The 21,350-nt window shown below is 40.5% G+C and overlaps 1 protein-coding gene across 2 annotated transcripts in view; it reads left to right on the forward strand.

The window, feature by feature from the left end:
• The first annotated feature begins 2,242 nt into the window (after window positions 1-2,242).
• MOGAT1 (monoacylglycerol O-acyltransferase 1) overlaps window positions 2,243-21,350 on the forward strand; it is a 33,676-nt gene continuing 14,568 nt past the window's right edge. The window contains exons 1-5 of one of the 2 annotated variants that reach the window (XM_081051547.1): window positions 2,243-2,977; window positions 14,755-14,978; window positions 15,493-15,671; window positions 16,024-16,228; window positions 20,796-20,970. In XM_081051547.1, the coding sequence (XP_080907673.1) occupies window positions 14,780-14,978; window positions 15,493-15,671; window positions 16,024-16,228; window positions 20,796-20,970 (758 nt within the window). In that variant the 5' untranslated portion in view covers window positions 2,243-2,977; window positions 14,755-14,779. The remainder of the gene's footprint in view (window positions 2,978-14,754; window positions 14,979-15,492; window positions 15,672-16,023; window positions 16,229-20,795; window positions 20,971-21,350) is intronic. The other variant, XM_081051548.1, reaches the window with a different exon arrangement.

A 21,350-nucleotide genomic window follows, 5' to 3' on the forward strand; every position in this document is an offset into this window, starting at 1 on the left:
GGGAAAAAATGCTGTGAATTCTTAAAGGCTCAGGGACCATATCTTAATTCACTTTTTTTTTAATTAATTTATTTATTTATTAGTTTCAGGTGTACAAAACAAGGCAATACTTAGACGTTCATCATCCACATCCCTCACACTGTGAACCCCCCCCCATCCACTATCCCTCCGACCTCACACTGAACCATCACATTATATATATAAAATTATAGTTGGCATTCATTAATGTTTAGCTTCTGGTGTACAATGCCATGATACTTTTGTGTCATCAGCACCGATGCAAAGCAGACCCTTAATAAATGTGTGCTCCATGTTCAATTCATTGATGAAGGGATGGCTCTCCTCTCCAGGTTGTAGACAAGACTGTATTTAAATCTTTTCTACTCTGCCAGCTGTGTGACTTTGAGCCTGCACATCTTGGGCTACAAAACTGGAAACAATGCTTATTTTTCAGGGTTGCTCTAGGATGAGCTCAGGCCTGTGAAAAGCTTTGCACAATGTCTTCTTACATAGTATGTACTCACAGTATCCCCACCTAACACGAGGGGAAGGTTCAGGGAAGAAATCTAAAACAGAAGAAGAAATTTACTCCTCAACAAGGAAAAGAACCCAAAAAGTTTTACATGCAAAAGGTCACAAACAACTTGCTGGACTACCCAGTCTTGGTATTCATTTCCCTCAATTAAAATGTTGAAGGAGAAGGGAGCATTGCATAAATGTGACATTTTGGTCAACAAAGGATTGTATATACAACAGTAGTGGTGTAAGATTATGTATAATGGAGCTGAAAAATTTGTATCACTTAATTAACTCCAATGTGGTAGCACCACACATTACACAAATACTTACCATTGTGCTATAATTACCTACAGTATTTAGTACAGTAACATCCTCTACAGGTTTGTAGCCTAGGAGCAATAGGAGAACAGAATTTTCACCCCCAAATATGTCTCATTACCATAAGGATTGTTTTAGGCTGGTTAATGGTAAGAAATAACAGACCTGGGAGAAGGTCTGAAAATCAAGTAGAAGTTACACTTGTAAGGGAAATCTCCATTTGTGTCTCCCTCACTGTACTGGGAAGAGGGGAATGGACTTATCTCTAGACACTCTTTATCAATGCAGAAGGCAACTAGGAAATCTGTATAACAACCTTACCTTGTTTACTGTGCTTTTCCTAGTAACCTCTTACAACTGACCTCCTCCACCCCTAACACCTCTTTTGTCTTCAGTGAAAAATGGCATTTAAGGTGGTTTCTTCAGCCATTTGGGTGAGTTACTCAGTGTTCCTGGGTCTCTCCTACGTGTACAGGAGGTTTATATAATATTCAACTTCTGTTTTACTCCTATTGTCTTTCATTACAGGGACAATAATCATATTGCATAAACAGTAATCAGATCCCGGTGGAGTCTTAGCCAGGAACCCAGAAGGGTAGGGGGAAAATAATTTTTTCTCCCCTACAGAGCAATAGGCTGTATGACACAGCCTAGGTGTATAGTAAGCAGGTTACACCATCTAGGCTTGTGTGCAGTATACGCCATGATGTTCACACAACTCGTTTCTCAGATGTGTCCCCCCCATTAAGTGGCACATGACTGTATTTTGCCCTGTTCCAGCTTCGTTCTAGCAATGACTGGACAGCTTCGTGCCAATTGGAGTTTTTCAACTATATAGTAATTAACATTTATAAAGAAAATGTAGTGGGTGCTCACCTCCATCTATTTAACATATCATAATCGAAACCATTCAGTGGCAAGTCTTGGACAAAAGACTTGAACTCTAAACACAGCCTGCAAGGATCTGACCCTTGGACCCTATTTTTGACTCATCTCACCCCAGTCTCCTCCTTGTTCCCTGAACTATTGGTTTTCTTTGAGTTTCAGCCACAGGACCTTTGCATATATGTTTCCCTTTGCCAGGACTAGATTCAAACTAACAGTTCAAGTCAATGTTACTTCTTCAGTGACTTCCCTGACTTTCCCGTCTAAGTCCTAGAATCTTCTTCCAGTCATTCATAGTAGGGTTTCACTTTGCAAGTATGCACCCAATTGTGTGGTTATTTTGCTTCTGTGGGTTACCCCCCACCCCCATAGTTTCTACTCTGCGAGCAGAATCAATGAGCGACTTGGTTACCGGGTGTCTCCCCAACCCCCAGAATGGTTCCTGGCACGTCTTAGGTACTCAGATGTCTGTTGCATGAATGAAGAAGTGAAGATTTCCAGGACTCAGGTAGGAATCTGAGGACACAAAAGTGAGGAGGCCAGGTCCCCAATCCTCCCCTCCCCCCGAGTTTGGGGGTAGTGTGGGGGTCACAGACCAATAAACATGTGAGTGCCTTGCTCCCAGAGAAGCTAAATCCTGCGCCTTCCTCCAGCTGGCGGGCGATTCCTTGAAGGATGCCTTCTCCAGCAGCAGAGGCTTCAGAGGAAGGGGTGGGTTGAAAGGCGGATGCTGAAGCCGAGCGCACGGTGATCGATCAGCCGAACCGTAGTCAGGTCCCGGCGGAGAGCCCAAGGCCTGGGCAAGGTTGTAGAAGCCCACGCTGCCGGGCTCCGGCGGGCAGCCAGCTGGTCCCCTGGGCGTCCCTCGTGCCCCACGGGTGCGCCCTCCCGGCGCTCGCGGCGCCAGCCAATGCGCCCTGGGCGCGCCAGCGGCTCCCCGGCGCGGGCGCGCGTGATTGGCAGCCCCCAGCCCCGGCCCGGGCGCGGCCTCCCACCCAAGACAAAGTTCAGCCCCCGCCCGCTCCAGGGCCGCCGCCGCCGTCTCCTCTCTGCTCCGCGGGTTCGCCTGGCGGGGCCCGGATCCGGCCGTGCATTTCCCGCAGGCGCTGCGGAGCAGCGAGGCTGCAGGCGGCCGAGGGCTGTCCTCTCCGCGGCGGGGCCATGAAGGTCGAGTTTGCGCCTCTCAACATCCCGCTGGCGCGGCGACTGCAGACAGCGGCGGTGTTCCAGTGGGTCCTGTCCTTCCTGCTGCTCGGTAAGGACCCCGCGCTCCCTTCCGCGCCACATGCAGGCAAAACACTGCGGGGCGCCGGGCTCGGGGTCCTCCCTCCCGGATAGTCCTTGTCCAAGGACGTGCCCAGATCCTCCAGCCTTTCTTCTCCTGTGCGCCCGAGCGGGCAGGTCAAAGAGGGCGTTGGGAGCTAAGTTGGGACTCTCCTCTTCGGTTTCTCTCCCCATGTGAACCTCATACCGAAGGGCTGTTTGCCAACTTCATTTCCCCGGGGCTATGTATATATTTTTTAAAAACTGGCGTATACACCTTACCTACAACGAAAGGCAGATTATAAATGTACAGCGCGACAAACGCTGGCAAATGTCTGCCCTCCAACGTACCACGGCGCAATCGAGCTATAGAACATTGCACTTTCGCTCCTCAAAACTTGGTAAACTCGTTTGATGAGCGGTCGATTTATAAATGGAAAAACAATGCCCCAATTTTAAACACCTGATTCCTTCCTCTCCCCACCCTCATGACAAATAACCGTGTTAGCTTTTCCGTGTTAAAGGTCTTCACTTGGCTGCAAAGAGCACGGCTCCAAACATTGGGTTGAGCTGGGTGGCCTCTATCTGTAAATAATTGCCCCCAGGAGTGTGTTCTAGCCGGTTCCCTAAGCCCTCGGAGAGACGCGCAAACCTACAGGGCCAGTCACAGATGGGGCAGAGGAGATTTTTTTTGTCTGGATGTCTTTTGTTCTTTTTGGAGAAATGGGGTGGTCTGGGAGGAGAGAGGGATTATTAAGAACTTAAACTCTTCTGAAGGCGAACCTCATTTGCATGCTGCTGTAAGATCAGACCACGGGTTGTACACTGGTGAAGCAAATCACAATAACAGAGTAAACCCATTGTACCGGAGAGGTTTACCCTTTTGAAATCGTTTTACATTTTGACTGCCTGGGATCAGTGGTTCCCAAGGCCAGCTGCGGGTTAGAATCACAGGAGGAGCTTCTGCAACCTCGACACCCAGGCTCTCTCCCTAGAATTTCTTGTTGCTTTGTTTCATAATGGATCCTGTGTGTGTGTGTGTGTGTGTGTGTGTGTGTAATATATAGTTTTAAATTATAGATAATTAATTATTATTATTTTTTAAAACAAACTCTCCAAGTGACTCTAGTGTGCAGCTAGGGTTTACTGAAAAAGGAAATTCAAAACATTAACTCATGTAGTTCTTGTAGGCCACACTGAGATGGGGTGGGTGGCATTACACCATGTTTTGCTCTGGACCAAAGGACCATTGAGATAATAACAGACACACTTACTGAGGGGTTAGTGTGCGCCAGGTCCCATGCTAAGCACTATCCACTGTTCACCGTGTCATCTTCACAACAATCCTAGGAGTTACAGACTGTTCATTCCTGCACTCGTACAGGTGAGGGAACTACGGTGAAGTAGATGGTTTAAGGTCACCCAGTTAGCTGGAGGTGAAAGAGAGGAGCTGGGGGCCAACCCAAGTCTTCTACCCACTAGAGTCCCTGCCTTTAACCGCTGTGCTGCCCACTTCGATGCTTTGAATCTGGAGACTGACTTCCTTGCTGATTAATCAGCACATCTCTGATTGCCCACTGTCCTTCTCTTGCATGGCACTTGTCATTGCTTGTATTTGTGTATGTCTGTGGTTACTTGAGAAAGATCTGTGTTGCCATCCTTGTCTACAAGCTCAGTGAGGGACCACCCAGGACGTGCCTGTCCCATGGAGGTTATGAAATAAATACTTGTTGAGGGACTGTCTCCACTCTGTCACCCCGAAGGGAGCCTATCCACCCTACATATCCCTACTTGTATGTACCCATGAAATCCTCACAACAAGCCTGTGAGGTAGGGGCTACCCCTGCACTCATATTACAAATGAGAGACTTCAGAGGTGAAATAGATTGCTTCAGGTCACATGCTTCAAAGTGAGTGGTCGAGCCACAAGTGTCAGATGGGAGTGGACTAGTGACTTGGACACAGCCAATGATTTCTCCTTTGAATCCAACTATAGTAGCTTGGCAGACAATTCATTTAAGTGCTTTTATTGCATGCATTTGACATGTGTGTTACCAGGAGCAAATTATTTCATATTATCATGTATTATGGAAATTTTATTATGAAAAAGTTCAAACAGACAGAGAAGTAGAGAGAGGGGTATAAACTCCCATATGCGCATTACCTTGGTTTATGGCAATTTGCCCTATTAGTTTTCGCTTTTATTTTGCAAAACATATTTTTAACCAAATCACATTTCTTAGATTATGCCCCAAACACTTTTATTGGTGATTTATTCAAAACAGGATCCAAACAGGACCCTCGGGTTGCATTTAGTTTTTATGAGTCTTTTAATTCTGAACAGTGCTATCCCATTTGTTTCCTGTCAATTGAATGTTGAAGAAGCCAGGTTATCTGTCCTGCAAGGAGTCTCAACTTTAGGATTTGTCCGAGTGCTTCTTTGTAGTGTTAACTTGTTCCCTAATCCTCTGTATTTTTTTCTAACATGGAAGTTAGAGATAAAGGCTTGATTAGATTTGCATGAGACCTTTTTGGCAGCTGCTGTGTGCTTCACATTGCATTTTGTCAGGATGCACATAATGTTTAGTTGTCCCATGATTAGTGTGTAAGAGTGATCAGTGGTCCAGGTAGGAAGCAATCTGAGAGGTGGTGATGGGCATGATGCAATCACCTAGTGGTTTAAGTCTATTAATGATTCTTGCCTGAATTAACTGTTTTATTTGAAACTGAAAAAAAGGGTAGTTTTCTTATACTTTTTAATTCTTCACATATTAGCTAGCACTTATACAAGGACTATTTTTTCTTCATCATCTAGGACCATTTGACTGCCCTACAATTCAATTCTTACAGGAAAGATAGGATAAAAGCTTACTTATTTATTTCCGCTTAATTATCTATTTTAAAGTAAGCTGATGTAATAGCTACTTCTAATGGTGACTGGAGAGGTTTTATTAACTACATATTTTAAGATCTCTAATTCGAAATCTTGGAATGCATTTTTCTTTCCACCATCAGGAAATGAGTTTAAGCTATTAGCCCTTGGGATATGTTAAAAAAAAAATAGCAAAATGTTCCATTTAGTCATGAAATCAAACATTGTTTCCCTGAGATAAATCTTAAGTACCTGTCATCCAATCTTATAACATTGTATTAGTTTTAGGTATACAATATAACGATTTGATATGTGTTCATTGCAAAATGATCCAGACAATAAATTTCGTTAGCATACATCACCACACATTGTTACAATTTGTTTTTTCCTTGTGATGAGAATTTTAAAGATTTATTCTCTTTGCATCTTTACATCTCTAGGACTTATTTATCTTATAACTGGAAGTTTGTACCTTTTAACCACCATCCATTTGCCCTAACTCTCCCCCCACCTCTGGCAACCACAAATCTGTTCTTTATATCTGTGAGTTAGATTTTTATTTTTTAGATTCCATGTATAAGTGAGATCATACAATATTTGTCTTTCTCTGTCTGTCTTTCTCCACTTTCTCTGTCTGTCTTTCTCCATTTTGTCACAAATGGCAGGTTTTCCTTCTCTCTTTTTTATGGTTGAATAATGTTCCATTTTATATATACAGGCGTGCCAAAAAATGTGTACACGTGACTTGTATTCATCTTTTGTTATCGGGACCTATTGACTATTACAGTTTTAATATAGTTTTTTCCTTTCTTAAAATGTATACATTTTTTGGCACACTCTGTAATTCATTGCCTTTTTGTTTTAAAGTGGTATTCTAGTGAAAGGATATATTGCAATTTGTCCATGCATCTGTTGAATATTTGGATAGTAGCTATTATGAATAATACTGCTGTGAATCTGCCTACAAGTCTTTGTATGAATGTATGCTTTCTTTATTTTTGGGTAAACCTAGGAATGGAATGGCCAATCATGGTATGGTAGGTGCAGGTTTAACTTTTTAAGGAACTGCCAACCCGTCTTCCCAAGTGGTTGTATTATTGTACATTCCTAACAGCAGTGTATGAATGTTCCAGTTGCTCCATATCTTGCTATCACTTGATATAGTCAGTCTTTTTAATCTTTGCAATTTTAATAGGTGTGTAGTGGTTTCTCATTGTGGCTTTTGTTTGCATTTCCCTAATGACTAATGATGTGGAGCATCTTTTCAATGTGCTTATTTGCCATCTGTATATCTTCTTTGTTGAAGTACCTGTTTAAATATTTTGCCCATTTTAATTGGTTTGCTTATTTTCCTATGAGTTTTGAAAGTTTTGTGTTCTTCTGAATACAAGTCTTCTATCAGGTATATGCTTTGTATAAGTTTTTCTTCCAGCCTGTGGATTATCATTACATGCTTTAAACAGTGTCTTTTTTTTTTAAGATTTTTTTTTTTTAATTGGGGAAGGGGAACAGAACTTTATTGGGGAACAGTGTGTACTTCCAAGACACTTTTTTTTTTCCAAGTCAAGTTGTTGTCCTTTCAATCTTAGTTGTGGAGGGTGCCGTTCAGCTTCAAGTTGTTGTCCTTTCAGTCTTAGTTGCTAGTTGCAGGGGGCACAGCCCACCATCCCTTGTGGGAGTCGAACCGCAGCCTTGTGGTTGAGAGGATGCGCTCCAACCAACTGAGCCATGCGGGAGCTCAGCAGCAGCTCAGCTCAAGGTGCCGTGTTCAATCTTAGTTGCAGGGGGCGGAGCCCACCATCCCTTGCGGGACTCGAGAGATTGAACTGGCAAGCTTGTGGTTGAGAGCCCACTAGCCCATTTGGGAATTGAACTGGCAGCCTTCGGAGTTAGGAGCACGGAGCTCTAACCGCCTGGGTCACTGGGCTGGCCCTAAACAGTGTCTTTTGAAGAACAGCAGTTTTTAATTCTCATGAAACCAATTTATTAATATTTTTTAATGGATTGTGTGTTTTTGCTGTTACAGCTAAAGAATCTTTGCTTAATCCAAGGTCATAAGATTTTTTTATGCTTTCAACAAGTTTCATAGTTTTAGGTTTTACATAGAGTTCAGTGATACATTTTGGGTTAATTTTTGCCTTCGGTGTAAGTTCTCAATTCATTTTTGGGCATATGTATGATCCAATATTTCCAGTTCCATTTGTTTAAAAGATAGGCTATCTTTTTTCTACTGCATTGCCCTTGTGCCCTTGTCAAAAGTCAGTTGTCCATATATGTGTGGTTTATTTCTGGACTCTGTTCCATTCTGCTGATCTGTTTGCCTATCTTGATGCCAGTACCATACTGTTTAGATTACTGTGGCTTTATAATAATTCATGAAATTAGATAGTGTTAACCCTCAGACTTTGTTCTTTTTTTTTTTCAGAGTTATTTTGACTATTTATTATAGGTTCTTCTCATTTCCATATGCATTTTAGAATCAGCTTATCAAATTCTACAAAAAAGCCTGCTGGGATTTTCATTGCAATTGCTTCTTGATTGAGAGTAGTCTATAGATTAACTTGGAGAGAACTGACATCTCAAAAATATTGAGTCTTCCACTGTATGGTTTTATTTACTACATCTGAAGTTTTCAAACCTTAGAGCATATTTAAGAATCACCTGGGGATTTTTTTTAAAATGCAAATTCCCCAGAGGTTTTGATTCTGTAGATCTCAGGGAGGACCATTGACATTTTTTAACTTTTTACTTTGAAGTAATTTCAAAAATAGTAATTACAGAAAGTAAAAATTCTGGAAAATTACCCAAAATTCCCATATTTCTTCATTAAATTCCCTAAATGTTAAGATTTTACCGTATTTCCTTTATCTGTGTCTGTCTACACACACACACACACACAAACACACACACATACACACAATTATTTTTTGAACTCTTTAAGAGTAAGTTACAGACATGGTTTTCCTTTATTCTTACGTATAGCAGTGACAGGGGTGCCAAAAAAAATGTATACACATAACTTGTACTCATCTTTTGTTATTGGTATATATTGAGTATTACAATTTTAATACAGTTTTTTCCTTTCTTCAAATGTGTATACACTTTTTTTGGCACCCTCTGTATATATTTCCGAAAACCAATAACATCGTCTTACATAACCACAGTATAATTAACCAAATCAGAAGAATAACAGAGATGCAGTACTGTGATATAATCTAGACATAGACCCTATTTATATGTCAGCAATTACCCCACTAATATCCTTTATAAAAAAGGGGTTCACACATCGTGTTTCATTACATCTCTTTAGGCCTCTTTAATCTGGAAAGTTTTGAGGGAGCGCATTTTAACATTCAGTTGAGTGATGTTATATGAGTTTGTTGGATTTCCATAAACACAATTGTGCCTCTTTTGTTCTGGACTGTCTCCAGGATTTTTAATTGGTAGCTATACAAAGTATTTGTGCTTATTTTGTCATTAAGCTTGTAAACATTTAAATATTAAGAACATGGGATTGGTTTCAATTGGATCCTTGTTATAACTTATTTGCCTCCATTAAGACAAAGAAGTAGGTCCAATAAGAAATTTGCTTTTAAACAAGGGAAATTTTCCTATAGGGAAAAATGTCATTCCCTATAGGGGAACATTTTTGGAAAGCAGTGTGGACAGACCCACATATGAGAAATAGTGGGTTGCAAATTTCTGCAAAGGGGTCTTAGATTTTTGTCTGATAGCACTGTCTTAAGAAACTTTGGGAGAGTTTCTCTTAAAACAGGAATTTTAAAAATCAGAAGAATGTTACGCTTACATTCTTATATTTAGCAGATGGCTCTGATTGGTGTTTTGAAATGCAATGCCTCAGGAATAAGAATGAAAAGAATGTGGTCTAAAGGATTTTGCTTGCCTCTGAATTCCATTTTCTTTCTCCATACTATGTTAAATAGTTAATGTAAGCACAGAAACGATTTTCATAGGGAGAAAAATGAAAACTTGTTGGAGACAAGTGGGAAGGATATATATACAGGTTAAATATTTTCAATTATTTCTTAATATTGATCACTAATGTGAGTAAATAAACTTTCAATAGTTTACACAATGTTTTCTAATGTAGTTTGCTCATGGAAATTTAATAAAATTGTGTTAAAGATGAGAATATTCTTACATAAGTAGATTTGTTCTACAAAGTTTTGTTTAGTTTTTTTTCTTCCGTTAGTGGAGTCATTTTATATCTTTTAAAAATAACTTTTTGATTATAGAATAATTCATGCTAGTTATTAGGAGAATTGGAAAATGTGAAAGAGCTTTCAGAAAAAAACTAGAAAAAATCCATATTCTCACCCAGAGATAACCATTGTTAATATTTTGGCATATTCCTTTTCTCCTCTTTTTAAATTTTTATTTTCATCAAAATAATATATGCACTGGAGGACAAATAAAATGATATATTGGGTTGAACCACATGGAATTGGTGTTTTTGAAGGTCTCAAGCCATCAATGGGGCAAATAACTAACATTTATTGAGAGTTTCCTCTATGCCGTCAGTGTTCTAAAGGCTTTCTCTCTGTTATTTTATTTGTTTCACTAGCCAATTACTTTTCCATAACATTATTGTCCATAATAAAACTTAGTGTCTTAAATCTTGAAAAACCGATAAAGACGAACGTAGGACTTAAAGAAATCGATCAATTTCCACACATCCGGTCTTTGACTGGAGAAATGCCTGTAGACGAAACGTGCTATTAGGAGTAATTTTCTTTCAAGTTCTGCTGATATTGATGGACCATCTGTCACGGATCAGACATTGTATAATGGTTTTTAATTTGTGTATTCTTGTTCAGCACAATTTCACTGATTGTAAGTATCCAGGTGAATGCACTGGAGTCAGGAAGGGTGGAAGCAGAAGAGGAATATCGTTGCTAAAAGACTGCAGAGATGGGAAGTGTCCACGTAAGCATCGAAGGACCGTCCACCCAAAAGCTATAGACCTGGCCATCACTCCTTGCCCAAACTCTTCAGTTTATGGGGGGTTGGGGGGGAAGAAAAGAAATTTGCATCCATGATTTTACTAGAAATACCTGAAGGCAGCTTTGAAGCTGAAAGTGCGTTATTGCTCAATCATTCCCTCTATATATATGAGATTGGAAGTCAAGACTTTCTTGCAAATGTGGGTCTCTCTGTGAGGTTCTAACTGGTTCTCAGCCAGGCAGCAGTACTTAACCTGTTTGCATTATTAATTATGTGTGTGTGTGATTCACACATTTCCGCCGTCTTTTTTCCCTCCCATCTTTTTATTTTGGAAATTTTCAAACCTATAGAAGTATTGATGGAATAGTTTAGTAAAGATTCTTTTTTACTTCGATTCGCCTACTCAGCATTTTGTCACATTTGCTATTTACACACACACACACACACACACACACACACACACACACTTTGTTATTGTTGCTGTTGAACCATTTGAAAGTAAGAAATTAAGTTGTAAACATCATGAAACTTCATCCCTAAATACTGTAGAGTGTCTCCAGAACAGAAGACATAATCACAATCCCATTATCATCCCCAAGAAATGTATCGGTGATACAATCATTTTATTTAATATATGGTTCATATTCAAATTTCCCTAATTGTCTGTCAAATTTTCCCTTAATGCTAGCACAGTTCCTACACCTTTTATTTGTTTTTTAGTCTTTTATAACTGATTTTTTTACAAAATAGTCCCAGCCTATTATCTTGTAGAATGCAACAGTCTGGAGTTGCCTAGTTACGTTGTCATGATTCAGGTCAGGTTCAACATTTTTGGCAAGAAGACCACAAAGGTGAAGGGGTGTATTTTCCATTAGATCAGGTCAAGAGGCATACGTCACTTTGTCCTTTTAGTGGTGATGCTGAATTTAATGATGGTGCGTACACTTTAGCTGAGCCTTATTTGTTTCTGACTTTCAGTACTGTTAAAGTGGGTGGGGAGCGCCAGCACTAAATAGTTGCCAACAGGTGGAAACAACCCAAATGTGCATCGACTGGTGAATAAATAAATAAATTGTGGTATATCCATACACGGGAATATTATTCATCCATAACAAGGAATGAAGTACTGACAACCTGCTAACATGGATGAACCTCAAAAAGTTGATGTTAAGAGAAAGTCTACAAAAGGTCACATATTGGATCATTCCATGGATATGAAGTACTTAGAATAGGTAAATCCATACAAATACTGTAGGTAGTTGGCTGCCAGAGGCAGGGGAGAGGGGAGTAGGGAGTAACTGCTTAATGGGGACAGGGTTTTATTCTGGAATGATCTAAGCATTTCAGAACGAGGTAGAAGTGGTTGTTGTACTACATTATGAATATACTAAATGCTGCCAGATTGATTTCTTTTGGTTAATTTATGTTATGTGAATTTCTCCTCAGTAAAAAATGGTTGGAGGCAGCTTCCACAACGGTGCAGAGTAAGTCGAGTCCATGGGACTGTTAGTGATGGGGGCCTGACCTGTGGTCTTTGACCCAGGACGTGCCCAAGTCAAGTCAAGGCAGTAGCAATTCAGGCCTGTGCAGCTTGGTTTGTGACTCTAGACAGTTTTAGCCGGTGTCAACGTCAGCCTTGAGAACTGCATTTGGACGAGGCTTTGTATCTTCCTTGTCCCTTTGACCTCCGATTTAAAAGAATCATGTTACCTTGGATAGCTTAATGAGATAAAAATAGAAACTAGAGGTGATCTATTCACCTAGTTTTTATAGGGTTTTCTGCTTTTGATCCAATTTAGGGTCAAGGGATTAAACAAACTATTTTGGTACTGTTTGTGATATGAAATATAAAGGAATGTATGCAATGTGTGGAGTGGGAGTTTAAATTAGAACAGCTCCTTTAGATAGTAAGGTATCAAAGTGTATCAGAAGACAAGATGTTTCTGCTTCATGGCCCAGTATTTGGCTTAATGTCCTGTGGAAGCAAATCAAAATGTGGGGAAACTTTATGCAAGAGTGTGTTTGTAGAGAAAATTTGTTAGAAGCCCCAATGTTCAAAAATAAAAGTGTGGTTGTTTTTATTGGGTGACCGGAATATGGGTGAAATTTCGTCTGCTTCTACTTTTTGCATGCTCCCAATGTACAATAGGAAGCAAAATTATTATGACAAGGGCTTCCCTTTGTCCAGTGCTTGCTATGTCCAGGCACTGTAGCATGTCTGTTTTGTGCCTCCACAGTCCTCGGAGGAAAGTGCTGATATTAGCCCATTTCACAGGTAAAGGAATTGAGGCTCCAGAAGTAAAAGAATTTGCCTCAGGTCAGGCAGCTAGTAGGTGGCAGATTCCAACATAAGGAGTCCAATTCCAGGTCTGTGTCTTAACCATTAGACATGCAAAACGTGTGATGAACGTTAAAGAGGTATGCAGTGTATGTTCAGTTAGAGGATGTGTGGTTGGGTGAGTGGAACACTGAATTAGTAGCTGGGGGACTTTATTTCTGGATCTGCTTGTGACTCACTCTGTGGTTGAAGTTAAATAAATTTGGTTTTAGACTTAGTTTTCCATCATTATAGTAAAAAAGAAAAAAATCAGAACATCTCATCTACCTGAAACTTTATGCTTATGAACCTACTTATGTACTTGTAATAGATACTTATAAGTTTCTGGTGTTATTACCATTAACTGGGTATAGTTTGGTTTTGTAAAAAACAAACAAACAAAAAAAAGAGTGCATGGGTTTAGGGATGAGGCAGATCCAGGTTCAAATCCTTTGGACATTCAAACTGCCTGAGCCTCAGTTTCCACAACTGCAAAATGGAGACAGTAATATGTACTTTGAGGGTTGCTGGTGGGCTATGGTCGCTCCTTCGTAACTGTTCTCTTCCTTCCCTACTCCATCTTAGCTCACCTGGTCTAGCTTGGAAAACAGAATAATGAGACCTGCCTAAGTTTCTTGTAATTTTTTTTGCACATGTTAGTAACATAAAATTAACCATCAGTGGTAAATTGTCAGCACTCAGATCTGGGAAGAGAGAAGTAGGTGAAGCAAAATGGAGTGATCCTGGTGGGAATGAGGGCAGAGGGCACTCTTTTGGCCTTGCTTCTGGACTCATTTCAACTTTGTTGGCAGTTCAAGAATGCAATGAAACAACCCACAGAGAGGTGCAGGCAATGCTTCTTTCACCTTTCATGCATTCTTTTAATCTGTAACTCACCCTGGGGAGAGCAAGGCAGTCCTCTATGGGGGTCGAGTCGATGTTTGGGTCAAATCTGTATGGGAAAAGTATTGGTTTATAGAGTTCAAGAAAAAATATATACAGAGGGTGCCAAAAAATGTATGCACATTTTAAGAAAGGAAAACATGGTATTAAAATTGTAATACTCAATGTATACCGATGACAAAAGATGAATACAAGTCACATTTGACTTCTGCAATTACAAGAGGTGCTCCAAGTGGTTACCATCAGCATCATTTGAATACCGTTCTTTTCCTTTCTTAAAAAAGTGTATACATTTTTGGGGCACTCTCTGTATGTACACATGTTCTTTTTCTGGGGGAAAAAAACTACATCTATCTCTATAAAGCAATAATACATAAAGATGCTCTTACTCAGATACCATGATGGATTGTATGGGAACGAAGTTCTTTTTAACAAAGTTGCAAAGGAGTGGATAGGAGTTTGGGGAACTGAAGTCGGCACTAGGTTGGTGATTGCAGCACACCATAGAAGCCGAGAGGCAATGGCTCTCCTTAAAGTAACTAGCAGCTGGCGTTTATCGAGTACTTACTACGTGCCACGCTTTATGTCTTCATGCTCCCTGCCCTCTCATCAATGCATTTCTCTTTTTATAAATATCTTTTAGTGTAGTACATAGCACAGACGTAAAAAGAAAATGTCTAGCTTAGCTTAAGTTCTTGTCTTTGCTGCCCAGGTCAAGTTTTGTCAGTTCTTTCTTCATGTATCATGAGGCTTCGTCATCAGGAGCACGAACGATTTGGATTTTGCTCTGTCATTGTGTCCTGTGGCAAGTAATGATAGACGAGCTAAGAGGTAGAGTCCCTCCGAAGCTATTTCTCTCTCGGGCAAGAGAGTTTCTGAAGTTTGTCACTAGAACGTGCCCTCTGTGGGCACATGAAAAATGGCTGCTCGGTCAAGGTAAATACCTGTGACAGGAACTCCTGCATCCCTCCTGTCAGTGACAGTCCCCCCATATCTCACGTTAGGGAGGCGGGGTAGGGGCGTGAACTTTGAATTTAGGTGGATCAACCACTTACATCCTGTGTGGCTTGGGCAATTTATTTAACCTCTCAGCCTCTGTTTCCTCTTCTATGAAAAGGCCATTACAAGCACTATGGCTGCTTCATTGCCACTGTGGTTTGGTTGTAGGAGGATTATAATGATTATGATTATGATTTTTATTTGTTTGAGGATTCAATGAAAATATTTTGGCAGAGCGCACGAGACAATACTTGGTATACAGGAAGCATGCAATTAATGTTACTTGATCCTAGCTCATTGCTATCTTGTTTTATTACGTAGCCACTTGAACTGAGGCTCAGTTTAACAGTGTTTGCATGTGTTAAACCCCCCTCCACCGGCCAATGACTGCACAGCCCAGTGAGCAGATCCTGAGGCCGCCTGGTTCCTGAGCTCTCTCCCTTTCTTACAGCGGAGGTGTGCATTGGGATTCTTCTGCTACTGATTGTATACAACTACTGGTTCCTCTACATCCCTTATTTGACGTGGCTTTACTTTGACTGGCGTACCCCCGAGCAGGGGGGCAGGAGATCCAACTGGGTCAGAAGCTGGACCGTTTGGAAGTACTTTAAGGACTATTTTCCAATTCATGTGAGTAGACTTGTTTTATATCGTGTGTTTTGAGCCGGGAAAAGAATGAAACATTTTCATTCCTTGTACTTCCAGCTTTTCCTCCGTTAGAGGGAGAAAGCGTATAATTCATCCCAACTTACTAAATGGATTCTCAGCTAAGAGAAAGTGTAGAAGGCTATCGTGAGGGGCTCTGGGCTCAGGAAATAGTTAAAAATTGGGGGAACAGCTCCAACCCAGGGGAAGAAAACAAGTCCTAGTCTCCATTTCCTATTGATATAAGAATTAATCACAAATCCTTTTATTTCTTATTGGAAACGATTTAGGGAACTTTTTTTTTTTATAAAAAAATCTCAATATAAATGCATTGTAGCTCATCAAAACTTTGGATTTGGATCCAAGTCACAACTACATATTTGGGTTTCACCCTCATGGAGTGCTCGTGGCTGGAGCCTTTGGAAATTTTTGTACAAATTATTCGGACTTCACGAAGCTGTTTCCTGGCTTTACTGCGTATCTGCATGTGCTCCCAATTTGGTTCCGGTGTCCTCTCTTCCGAGAATATCTGATGAGCAGTGGTAAGTGAAGGCAGATCGCTGCTTCTACAATGTTCTAGGGTGGCAGAACCACACAGAAGGCTCCCCCCTAAACCCAGTCAGGTTTATAGTTTTCTTAGTGTCTTTATTACGGTCTGGCACTTTCTGTGCTGTTTGGATGTTTCTTGTCTCCCCCACTGCACTGTAAGTGCCAGGAAGACACAGACTATGCCTTTTAGTTTCTGTTCCACTCAAGTATTTAGCGTAGTGCCTGGAATATAAGAATATTCAATCGATGTCAATTTAATGAAACAATAAGTAGTTTTGCATAATTCTTTTAATATGTTCCTTTGAATTAATTATGTTTGTAATATAATTCCATTTAATCTCTGTAAGAGAATAAAGGGCAGAGGTAAATATGTAAATCATATAGCACCCCCTAAAAAAAAATTTTGTGAATGTGAGTTACGGAAATTTTCAGAACTTCATCTCTAAAATGGGAATAATAACCCTTACAGATAAGTTGTGATGACTAAATGAAATTTTTTCTGTTTTCCTTTTTTCTTCTTTTCTCCCTCCTTAATGAAAGAATAAATTGGTGAATGTATTTTGTGTATCCACATGTGGCAGACAGAATCTTAGATCAAATAAATGATAAATTGCACCTTTGGGAAGTCGCTTTGTGCTTTTCTGAGAAATGAGAAATAGCCTCTGATGTGTCTTGAAGTAATGGTAGTATATAAACTAAACATACTCAATCTGCTATCTTTTTCTTCCCAGATTAAATATAACCTAGCTTAGAAATAAAAAAGTCCATTCTACTTTGCGACTCTGAATTAGTGGAAGATGTTTTGGTTGGTGAAACCATAATTCTGAGACTAAAATTCAGCTGAAATGCGGTAGAGATACTATTTGAATGTGTACAGAAGCTAAGCTTGTGTTAATAGCTCTCCCTTCAAAGTAAAAGGCTCACTCAGTTTGTTTGGTTTTCCAACTTGACCAACTTACTGACTAACCCGGAGCTATAGTACCTAATTTACAGAGAGAGTGCTTTATGTTTATGGTTATTGTGTGGGTAAATTATTATTGTCTTTGCATTTCTTGGATATCAAGGAAAGTCTGTAGTCTCTTTTTGAAAATTTCCGATTTCAGGATCAATAAATAGCATATTCAGAGACAGAATTTTCCATGGGCTTCCAGGTCTTCATTATTTCCTATTAATTTCCGAAGTCTCTGTTGTCATTAACACCTGGTAGGAAATCACTGAACACTAAAAGACCAGGATTTTAGGTTCTGGTCTGGGTTGTTAGGTTCTGTTTATGGACCTTCTCCTCTGTAGCACTGGGCTCTAGGTCCAGTCCAGGCTGCCTCTGAGTCTGGCCTCTAGGTAGTGCACTAAAACCCCCACACTACTGTAGAGGAAACATATTCCTTCTCATCCTTGCTTTGCAAACATTGGATTCGACTTTTATAGAAGGAAAAAAATTAAAGGGAAACTTTAAAAAATGCATTTAAAAATTCAAAAAAAGCACAGAAATATATTTATAGTGTATAGTTTGCTGATTTAAAGTATAGCCCTAGGTGAGTTTGGGTAGTGTAATTGAGAGCAGGTGTTGCAAATTCATGGCACAAGAGATGTAGGTACACCCTCCCCATGGCCATGTCAGATACAAATAATCAACCTTGAGTCCTTTTCCGTATAGTGCTCCGATAGCCACTGCCATTTACTAGAGTTGGCATTTGAGGTGAAACCTGTCTGCTCTCACTGGTTTATGACATCATGAGATCATTTCCTTTGCTATGACCTAAGATGTCCTAAAGACTAAATGAAAAACATCCAAACTTATAGTCAAGGGAGGTGTAGACTTTCCTTGTCTCTAAGTTGAGTTCTCAATCTCTCCCCGAATCCGCTTCCTAGGACAGTTCCTGGTCTGAGGCTGCCCTCCTAGCCTTTGCCTGCCTCAGTGGCTGCCACAGTAGGTGTGAAAGACGGACAGATATGTGCCCTAGACCTCATCTAGGAAGGAATCAGTAGGGTTTTAGAGGTCCCTTGCTACCAGGTATCTGTTTTGCTCTTACCCGAGATTTCTGTGGCTCTCAAGCCTTGTAAGCCCCACCTCCAAACCATTCCTCTTGGCTCATTTTGGTGAATCTGTACTCAGCAGGTGTCAGCCAGAGCACACTCTGTGTTTCCAGGGCTCATGTCCCCTTCTTTCTCTCCATTTAGTCTGGGCAGGTAGTGGAGATCAGGTCACAACAGCCTTATAGACCCTGCAGAGGAATTTAGATTTTATCTGGTAGGCAAGCCACGGGAACTTGTGAGGGATTTTGAGCAATAGAGGAACCTGATTGGATTTTGCATCAGGTTAGAAGGACCATTCAGGCAGCAGCTTGGAGATAAGTTGAAGGGAGGTAAGCTTGGAGACGGCGATGGTGGAAGGGGCCTATTGCAGTGACCAAGGGAGGAGTGATAAGGGCTCAACTAGCACAGTGACATACAGAAGAGGGGATTGATACGCAACATAGTTTATAAACAGATTCAACAAGACTTAGTGATTGATTCAGCCTCAGGAAGACAGCAACTGTAAATTGTAATCCTCAGCATTTAGCAGAGTCTCACCTATAACAGTAAATGCTTTTGAATGAATCAATGATGAGTCAACCTGGAGGCTGAGAAAAGGGGACTACATATGGGACTCGGGTTCTGATTGAATGACTGGATAGAGGATGGTGTCATTCTCCTTGATAGGTGATGTTGGAAGGGGAAGAACTTTGAGGAGGAATTTAATTCATTGGATTTGGAAACACGAAGTTTGAGGTATCTCTGAGCTGTCGGGGAAGAGTTGTCCATTGAGCTATTGGAAGTATGGACTTGGAGCTTCAGGAGCTCTTCCAGGAGATAGATTTGGGAGAACTCAGCATACATAAGTGGTAGGAGAATCCATGTGTGTAAATAAGATGAGAAGACAAGAGAGACTGTCAAGGAGCCCGGCTTAGTCAGTTTGGGTTGCTGTAAGGGAATCCCACAGACTTGGAGGTTTAAACAGTGTCCGTAGTTCTGCAAAGCCCAAGATGAAGACACTGGCAGATGTCTGGTGAGGGCTTGCTTCCTGCTTGGCAGACAGCTGTCTTCTCGTTGTATTCTCACGTGGTGGAAAGAGGGAGAGAGAGCATGTGTGATAGCTCTCTTCCTCTTCTTTTAAGAAAACTAATTCTATCATGGGGACTCCACTCTTCTGACCTAATTAACTCCCAAAGGTCCCACCTCCTAACCACCCTATTGGGAGGGTTAAGATTTCAGCATATGAAATTTGGAGGGACACAGACATGCAGTCTCTAGTAGAGCCCTAAAAATAGCAGCATTTTAGGATGGCCTGAAGAAAGGGAGCCTAAAGAGCAAACTGAGAAATGCCAGGGGCAAACTAGGAGAGCCAGGTGTCTGGAAATCCAAGAGGTCCTCTTTCCAGTGGAAGCAATCCTTCTAGTCTCACTCAGGACATGCAGAGAAAAACGGCCATGCTTTGAACTCAATGAAAGTTCAAACCCATCTGAGTTCAGACTCTCTATCCTCTAACCCACCACCCCTGCCTCCTAAAAGAGTAGTTGGTCATTCAGAACACTGTGATTATTTTCCATTCCCCCAGTATTAGGAATCCACAGTAAAATGAGAATATAATCTCCTTCCAGAGATGAAGTTCATTGTCTTTATAAAGCCTAACACATTCTTTTATAACTAAAACTAAAACTAAAACTAAAACTAATAATAAATGGATAAGACCAAGAATGGAAGGAAACAATAAGACATTAAAAAGCAATTATCTCTGAAACATGGGTCATGAATAGTTTGTGTTTTCATCTTTATCTTTTCCTCCAAGAGTTTAGAGTATTTTCTTCCAAGAGTACATAGTGCATTTAAAATCTGAAAAGGAATCTTTGAAGTTATTTTTACATGAGAAAGCCTGATACAAAGACTGAACAATGATGTAACTTTCTTAAACAGTTTATCAAAGTTATACTAGACATTTTTGGAACCATGTAGCGATCCAGCAAGTGATTAAGGTTATTTGTCAAATGTCTGATTTTTTGGAAACTGTTTGCATTCTAAATCCGAGTTTGGAAAACAAGAATCCATATAGAACATCTGAAAACACTGTGTTCAGAAGAACCCAATGCAACCTCTTAGAGGACATTCTTTTCAGTTCTAAGCAAAAATCTACTAGGACAATAACCAAGACTGTCACATACAGCTATGCAGGTTGTACACTGAACAACACCAGGGGGCGTCTTTTACTTAGAATGCAATATGAATGGAGTCTGTACAATTGAGCAGTGCAGAAGCCACCCAAACAAGCGGCAGACCTAATGAAAACCTGATGACATTTTTAAAGGCCTTAACCCATCACCTGCCAAAATGTTAGATCATATTCATGGAATATATTGCTAATGATTTGGCTGTGAAAAGATTATAAACCTGCAAAGTGCTCCAAATGTAAGCAGTGTAGGAAATTTTGTTAGGTGTTCACTGATGCCATGGAATATTATTATGATACAAGTGTTTTCATTTTTTAAAAAAGGATGTTTAGTTACACCTTTGGTTTTGTTCACTAAGGGCCAGTCTCCGTTTCCAAGAAAAGTTTGTCCTACGTGCTGAGCAAGGAGGGAGGTGGACACATTTCAATCATTGTGCTTGGGGGTGCAGAGGAATCATTAGATGCCCATCCTGGAAAATTCACTCTGTTCATCCGCCAGCGGAAAGGATTTGTGAAAATTGCTTTGACCCATGGGTAAGTGGCTTTTCATTTTGGGTGTCTGGGTCAAGGAAGTTAAGACATTATTAAATGAACACAAAGAAGCAAAGTAATTTTTCTGACTCTTAAAGACAGACCCCCTCCTACCTGACCTTACCATAAAAGCAGGTGTGGATATTCATGGGGAATGGAATATGACCTTCCCGCTAAGGTAGCTCAATGCCACAGCATCCAGCTACGACACTTGTCTTTAAAAGCAAAGCAAACAAAAAACATACAAAATTTCCAGCCAAGGGAACAAAGGAACCATGGCCAAAACTAGAGATGAACAAGAAGCTCTGTGGAACCTTGATTTTCTGTAGCATAAAATTCCACAAATTGTTAGATTGCTGAAGTCCCTCCCCAAAGAATTTCAA

The sequence above is a fragment of the Rhinolophus hipposideros genome (genome assembly GCF_964194185.1).
Source record: "Rhinolophus hipposideros genome assembly, chromosome: 6".
Classification (NCBI taxonomy): Eukaryota; Metazoa; Chordata; class Mammalia; order Chiroptera; family Rhinolophidae; genus Rhinolophus; species Rhinolophus hipposideros.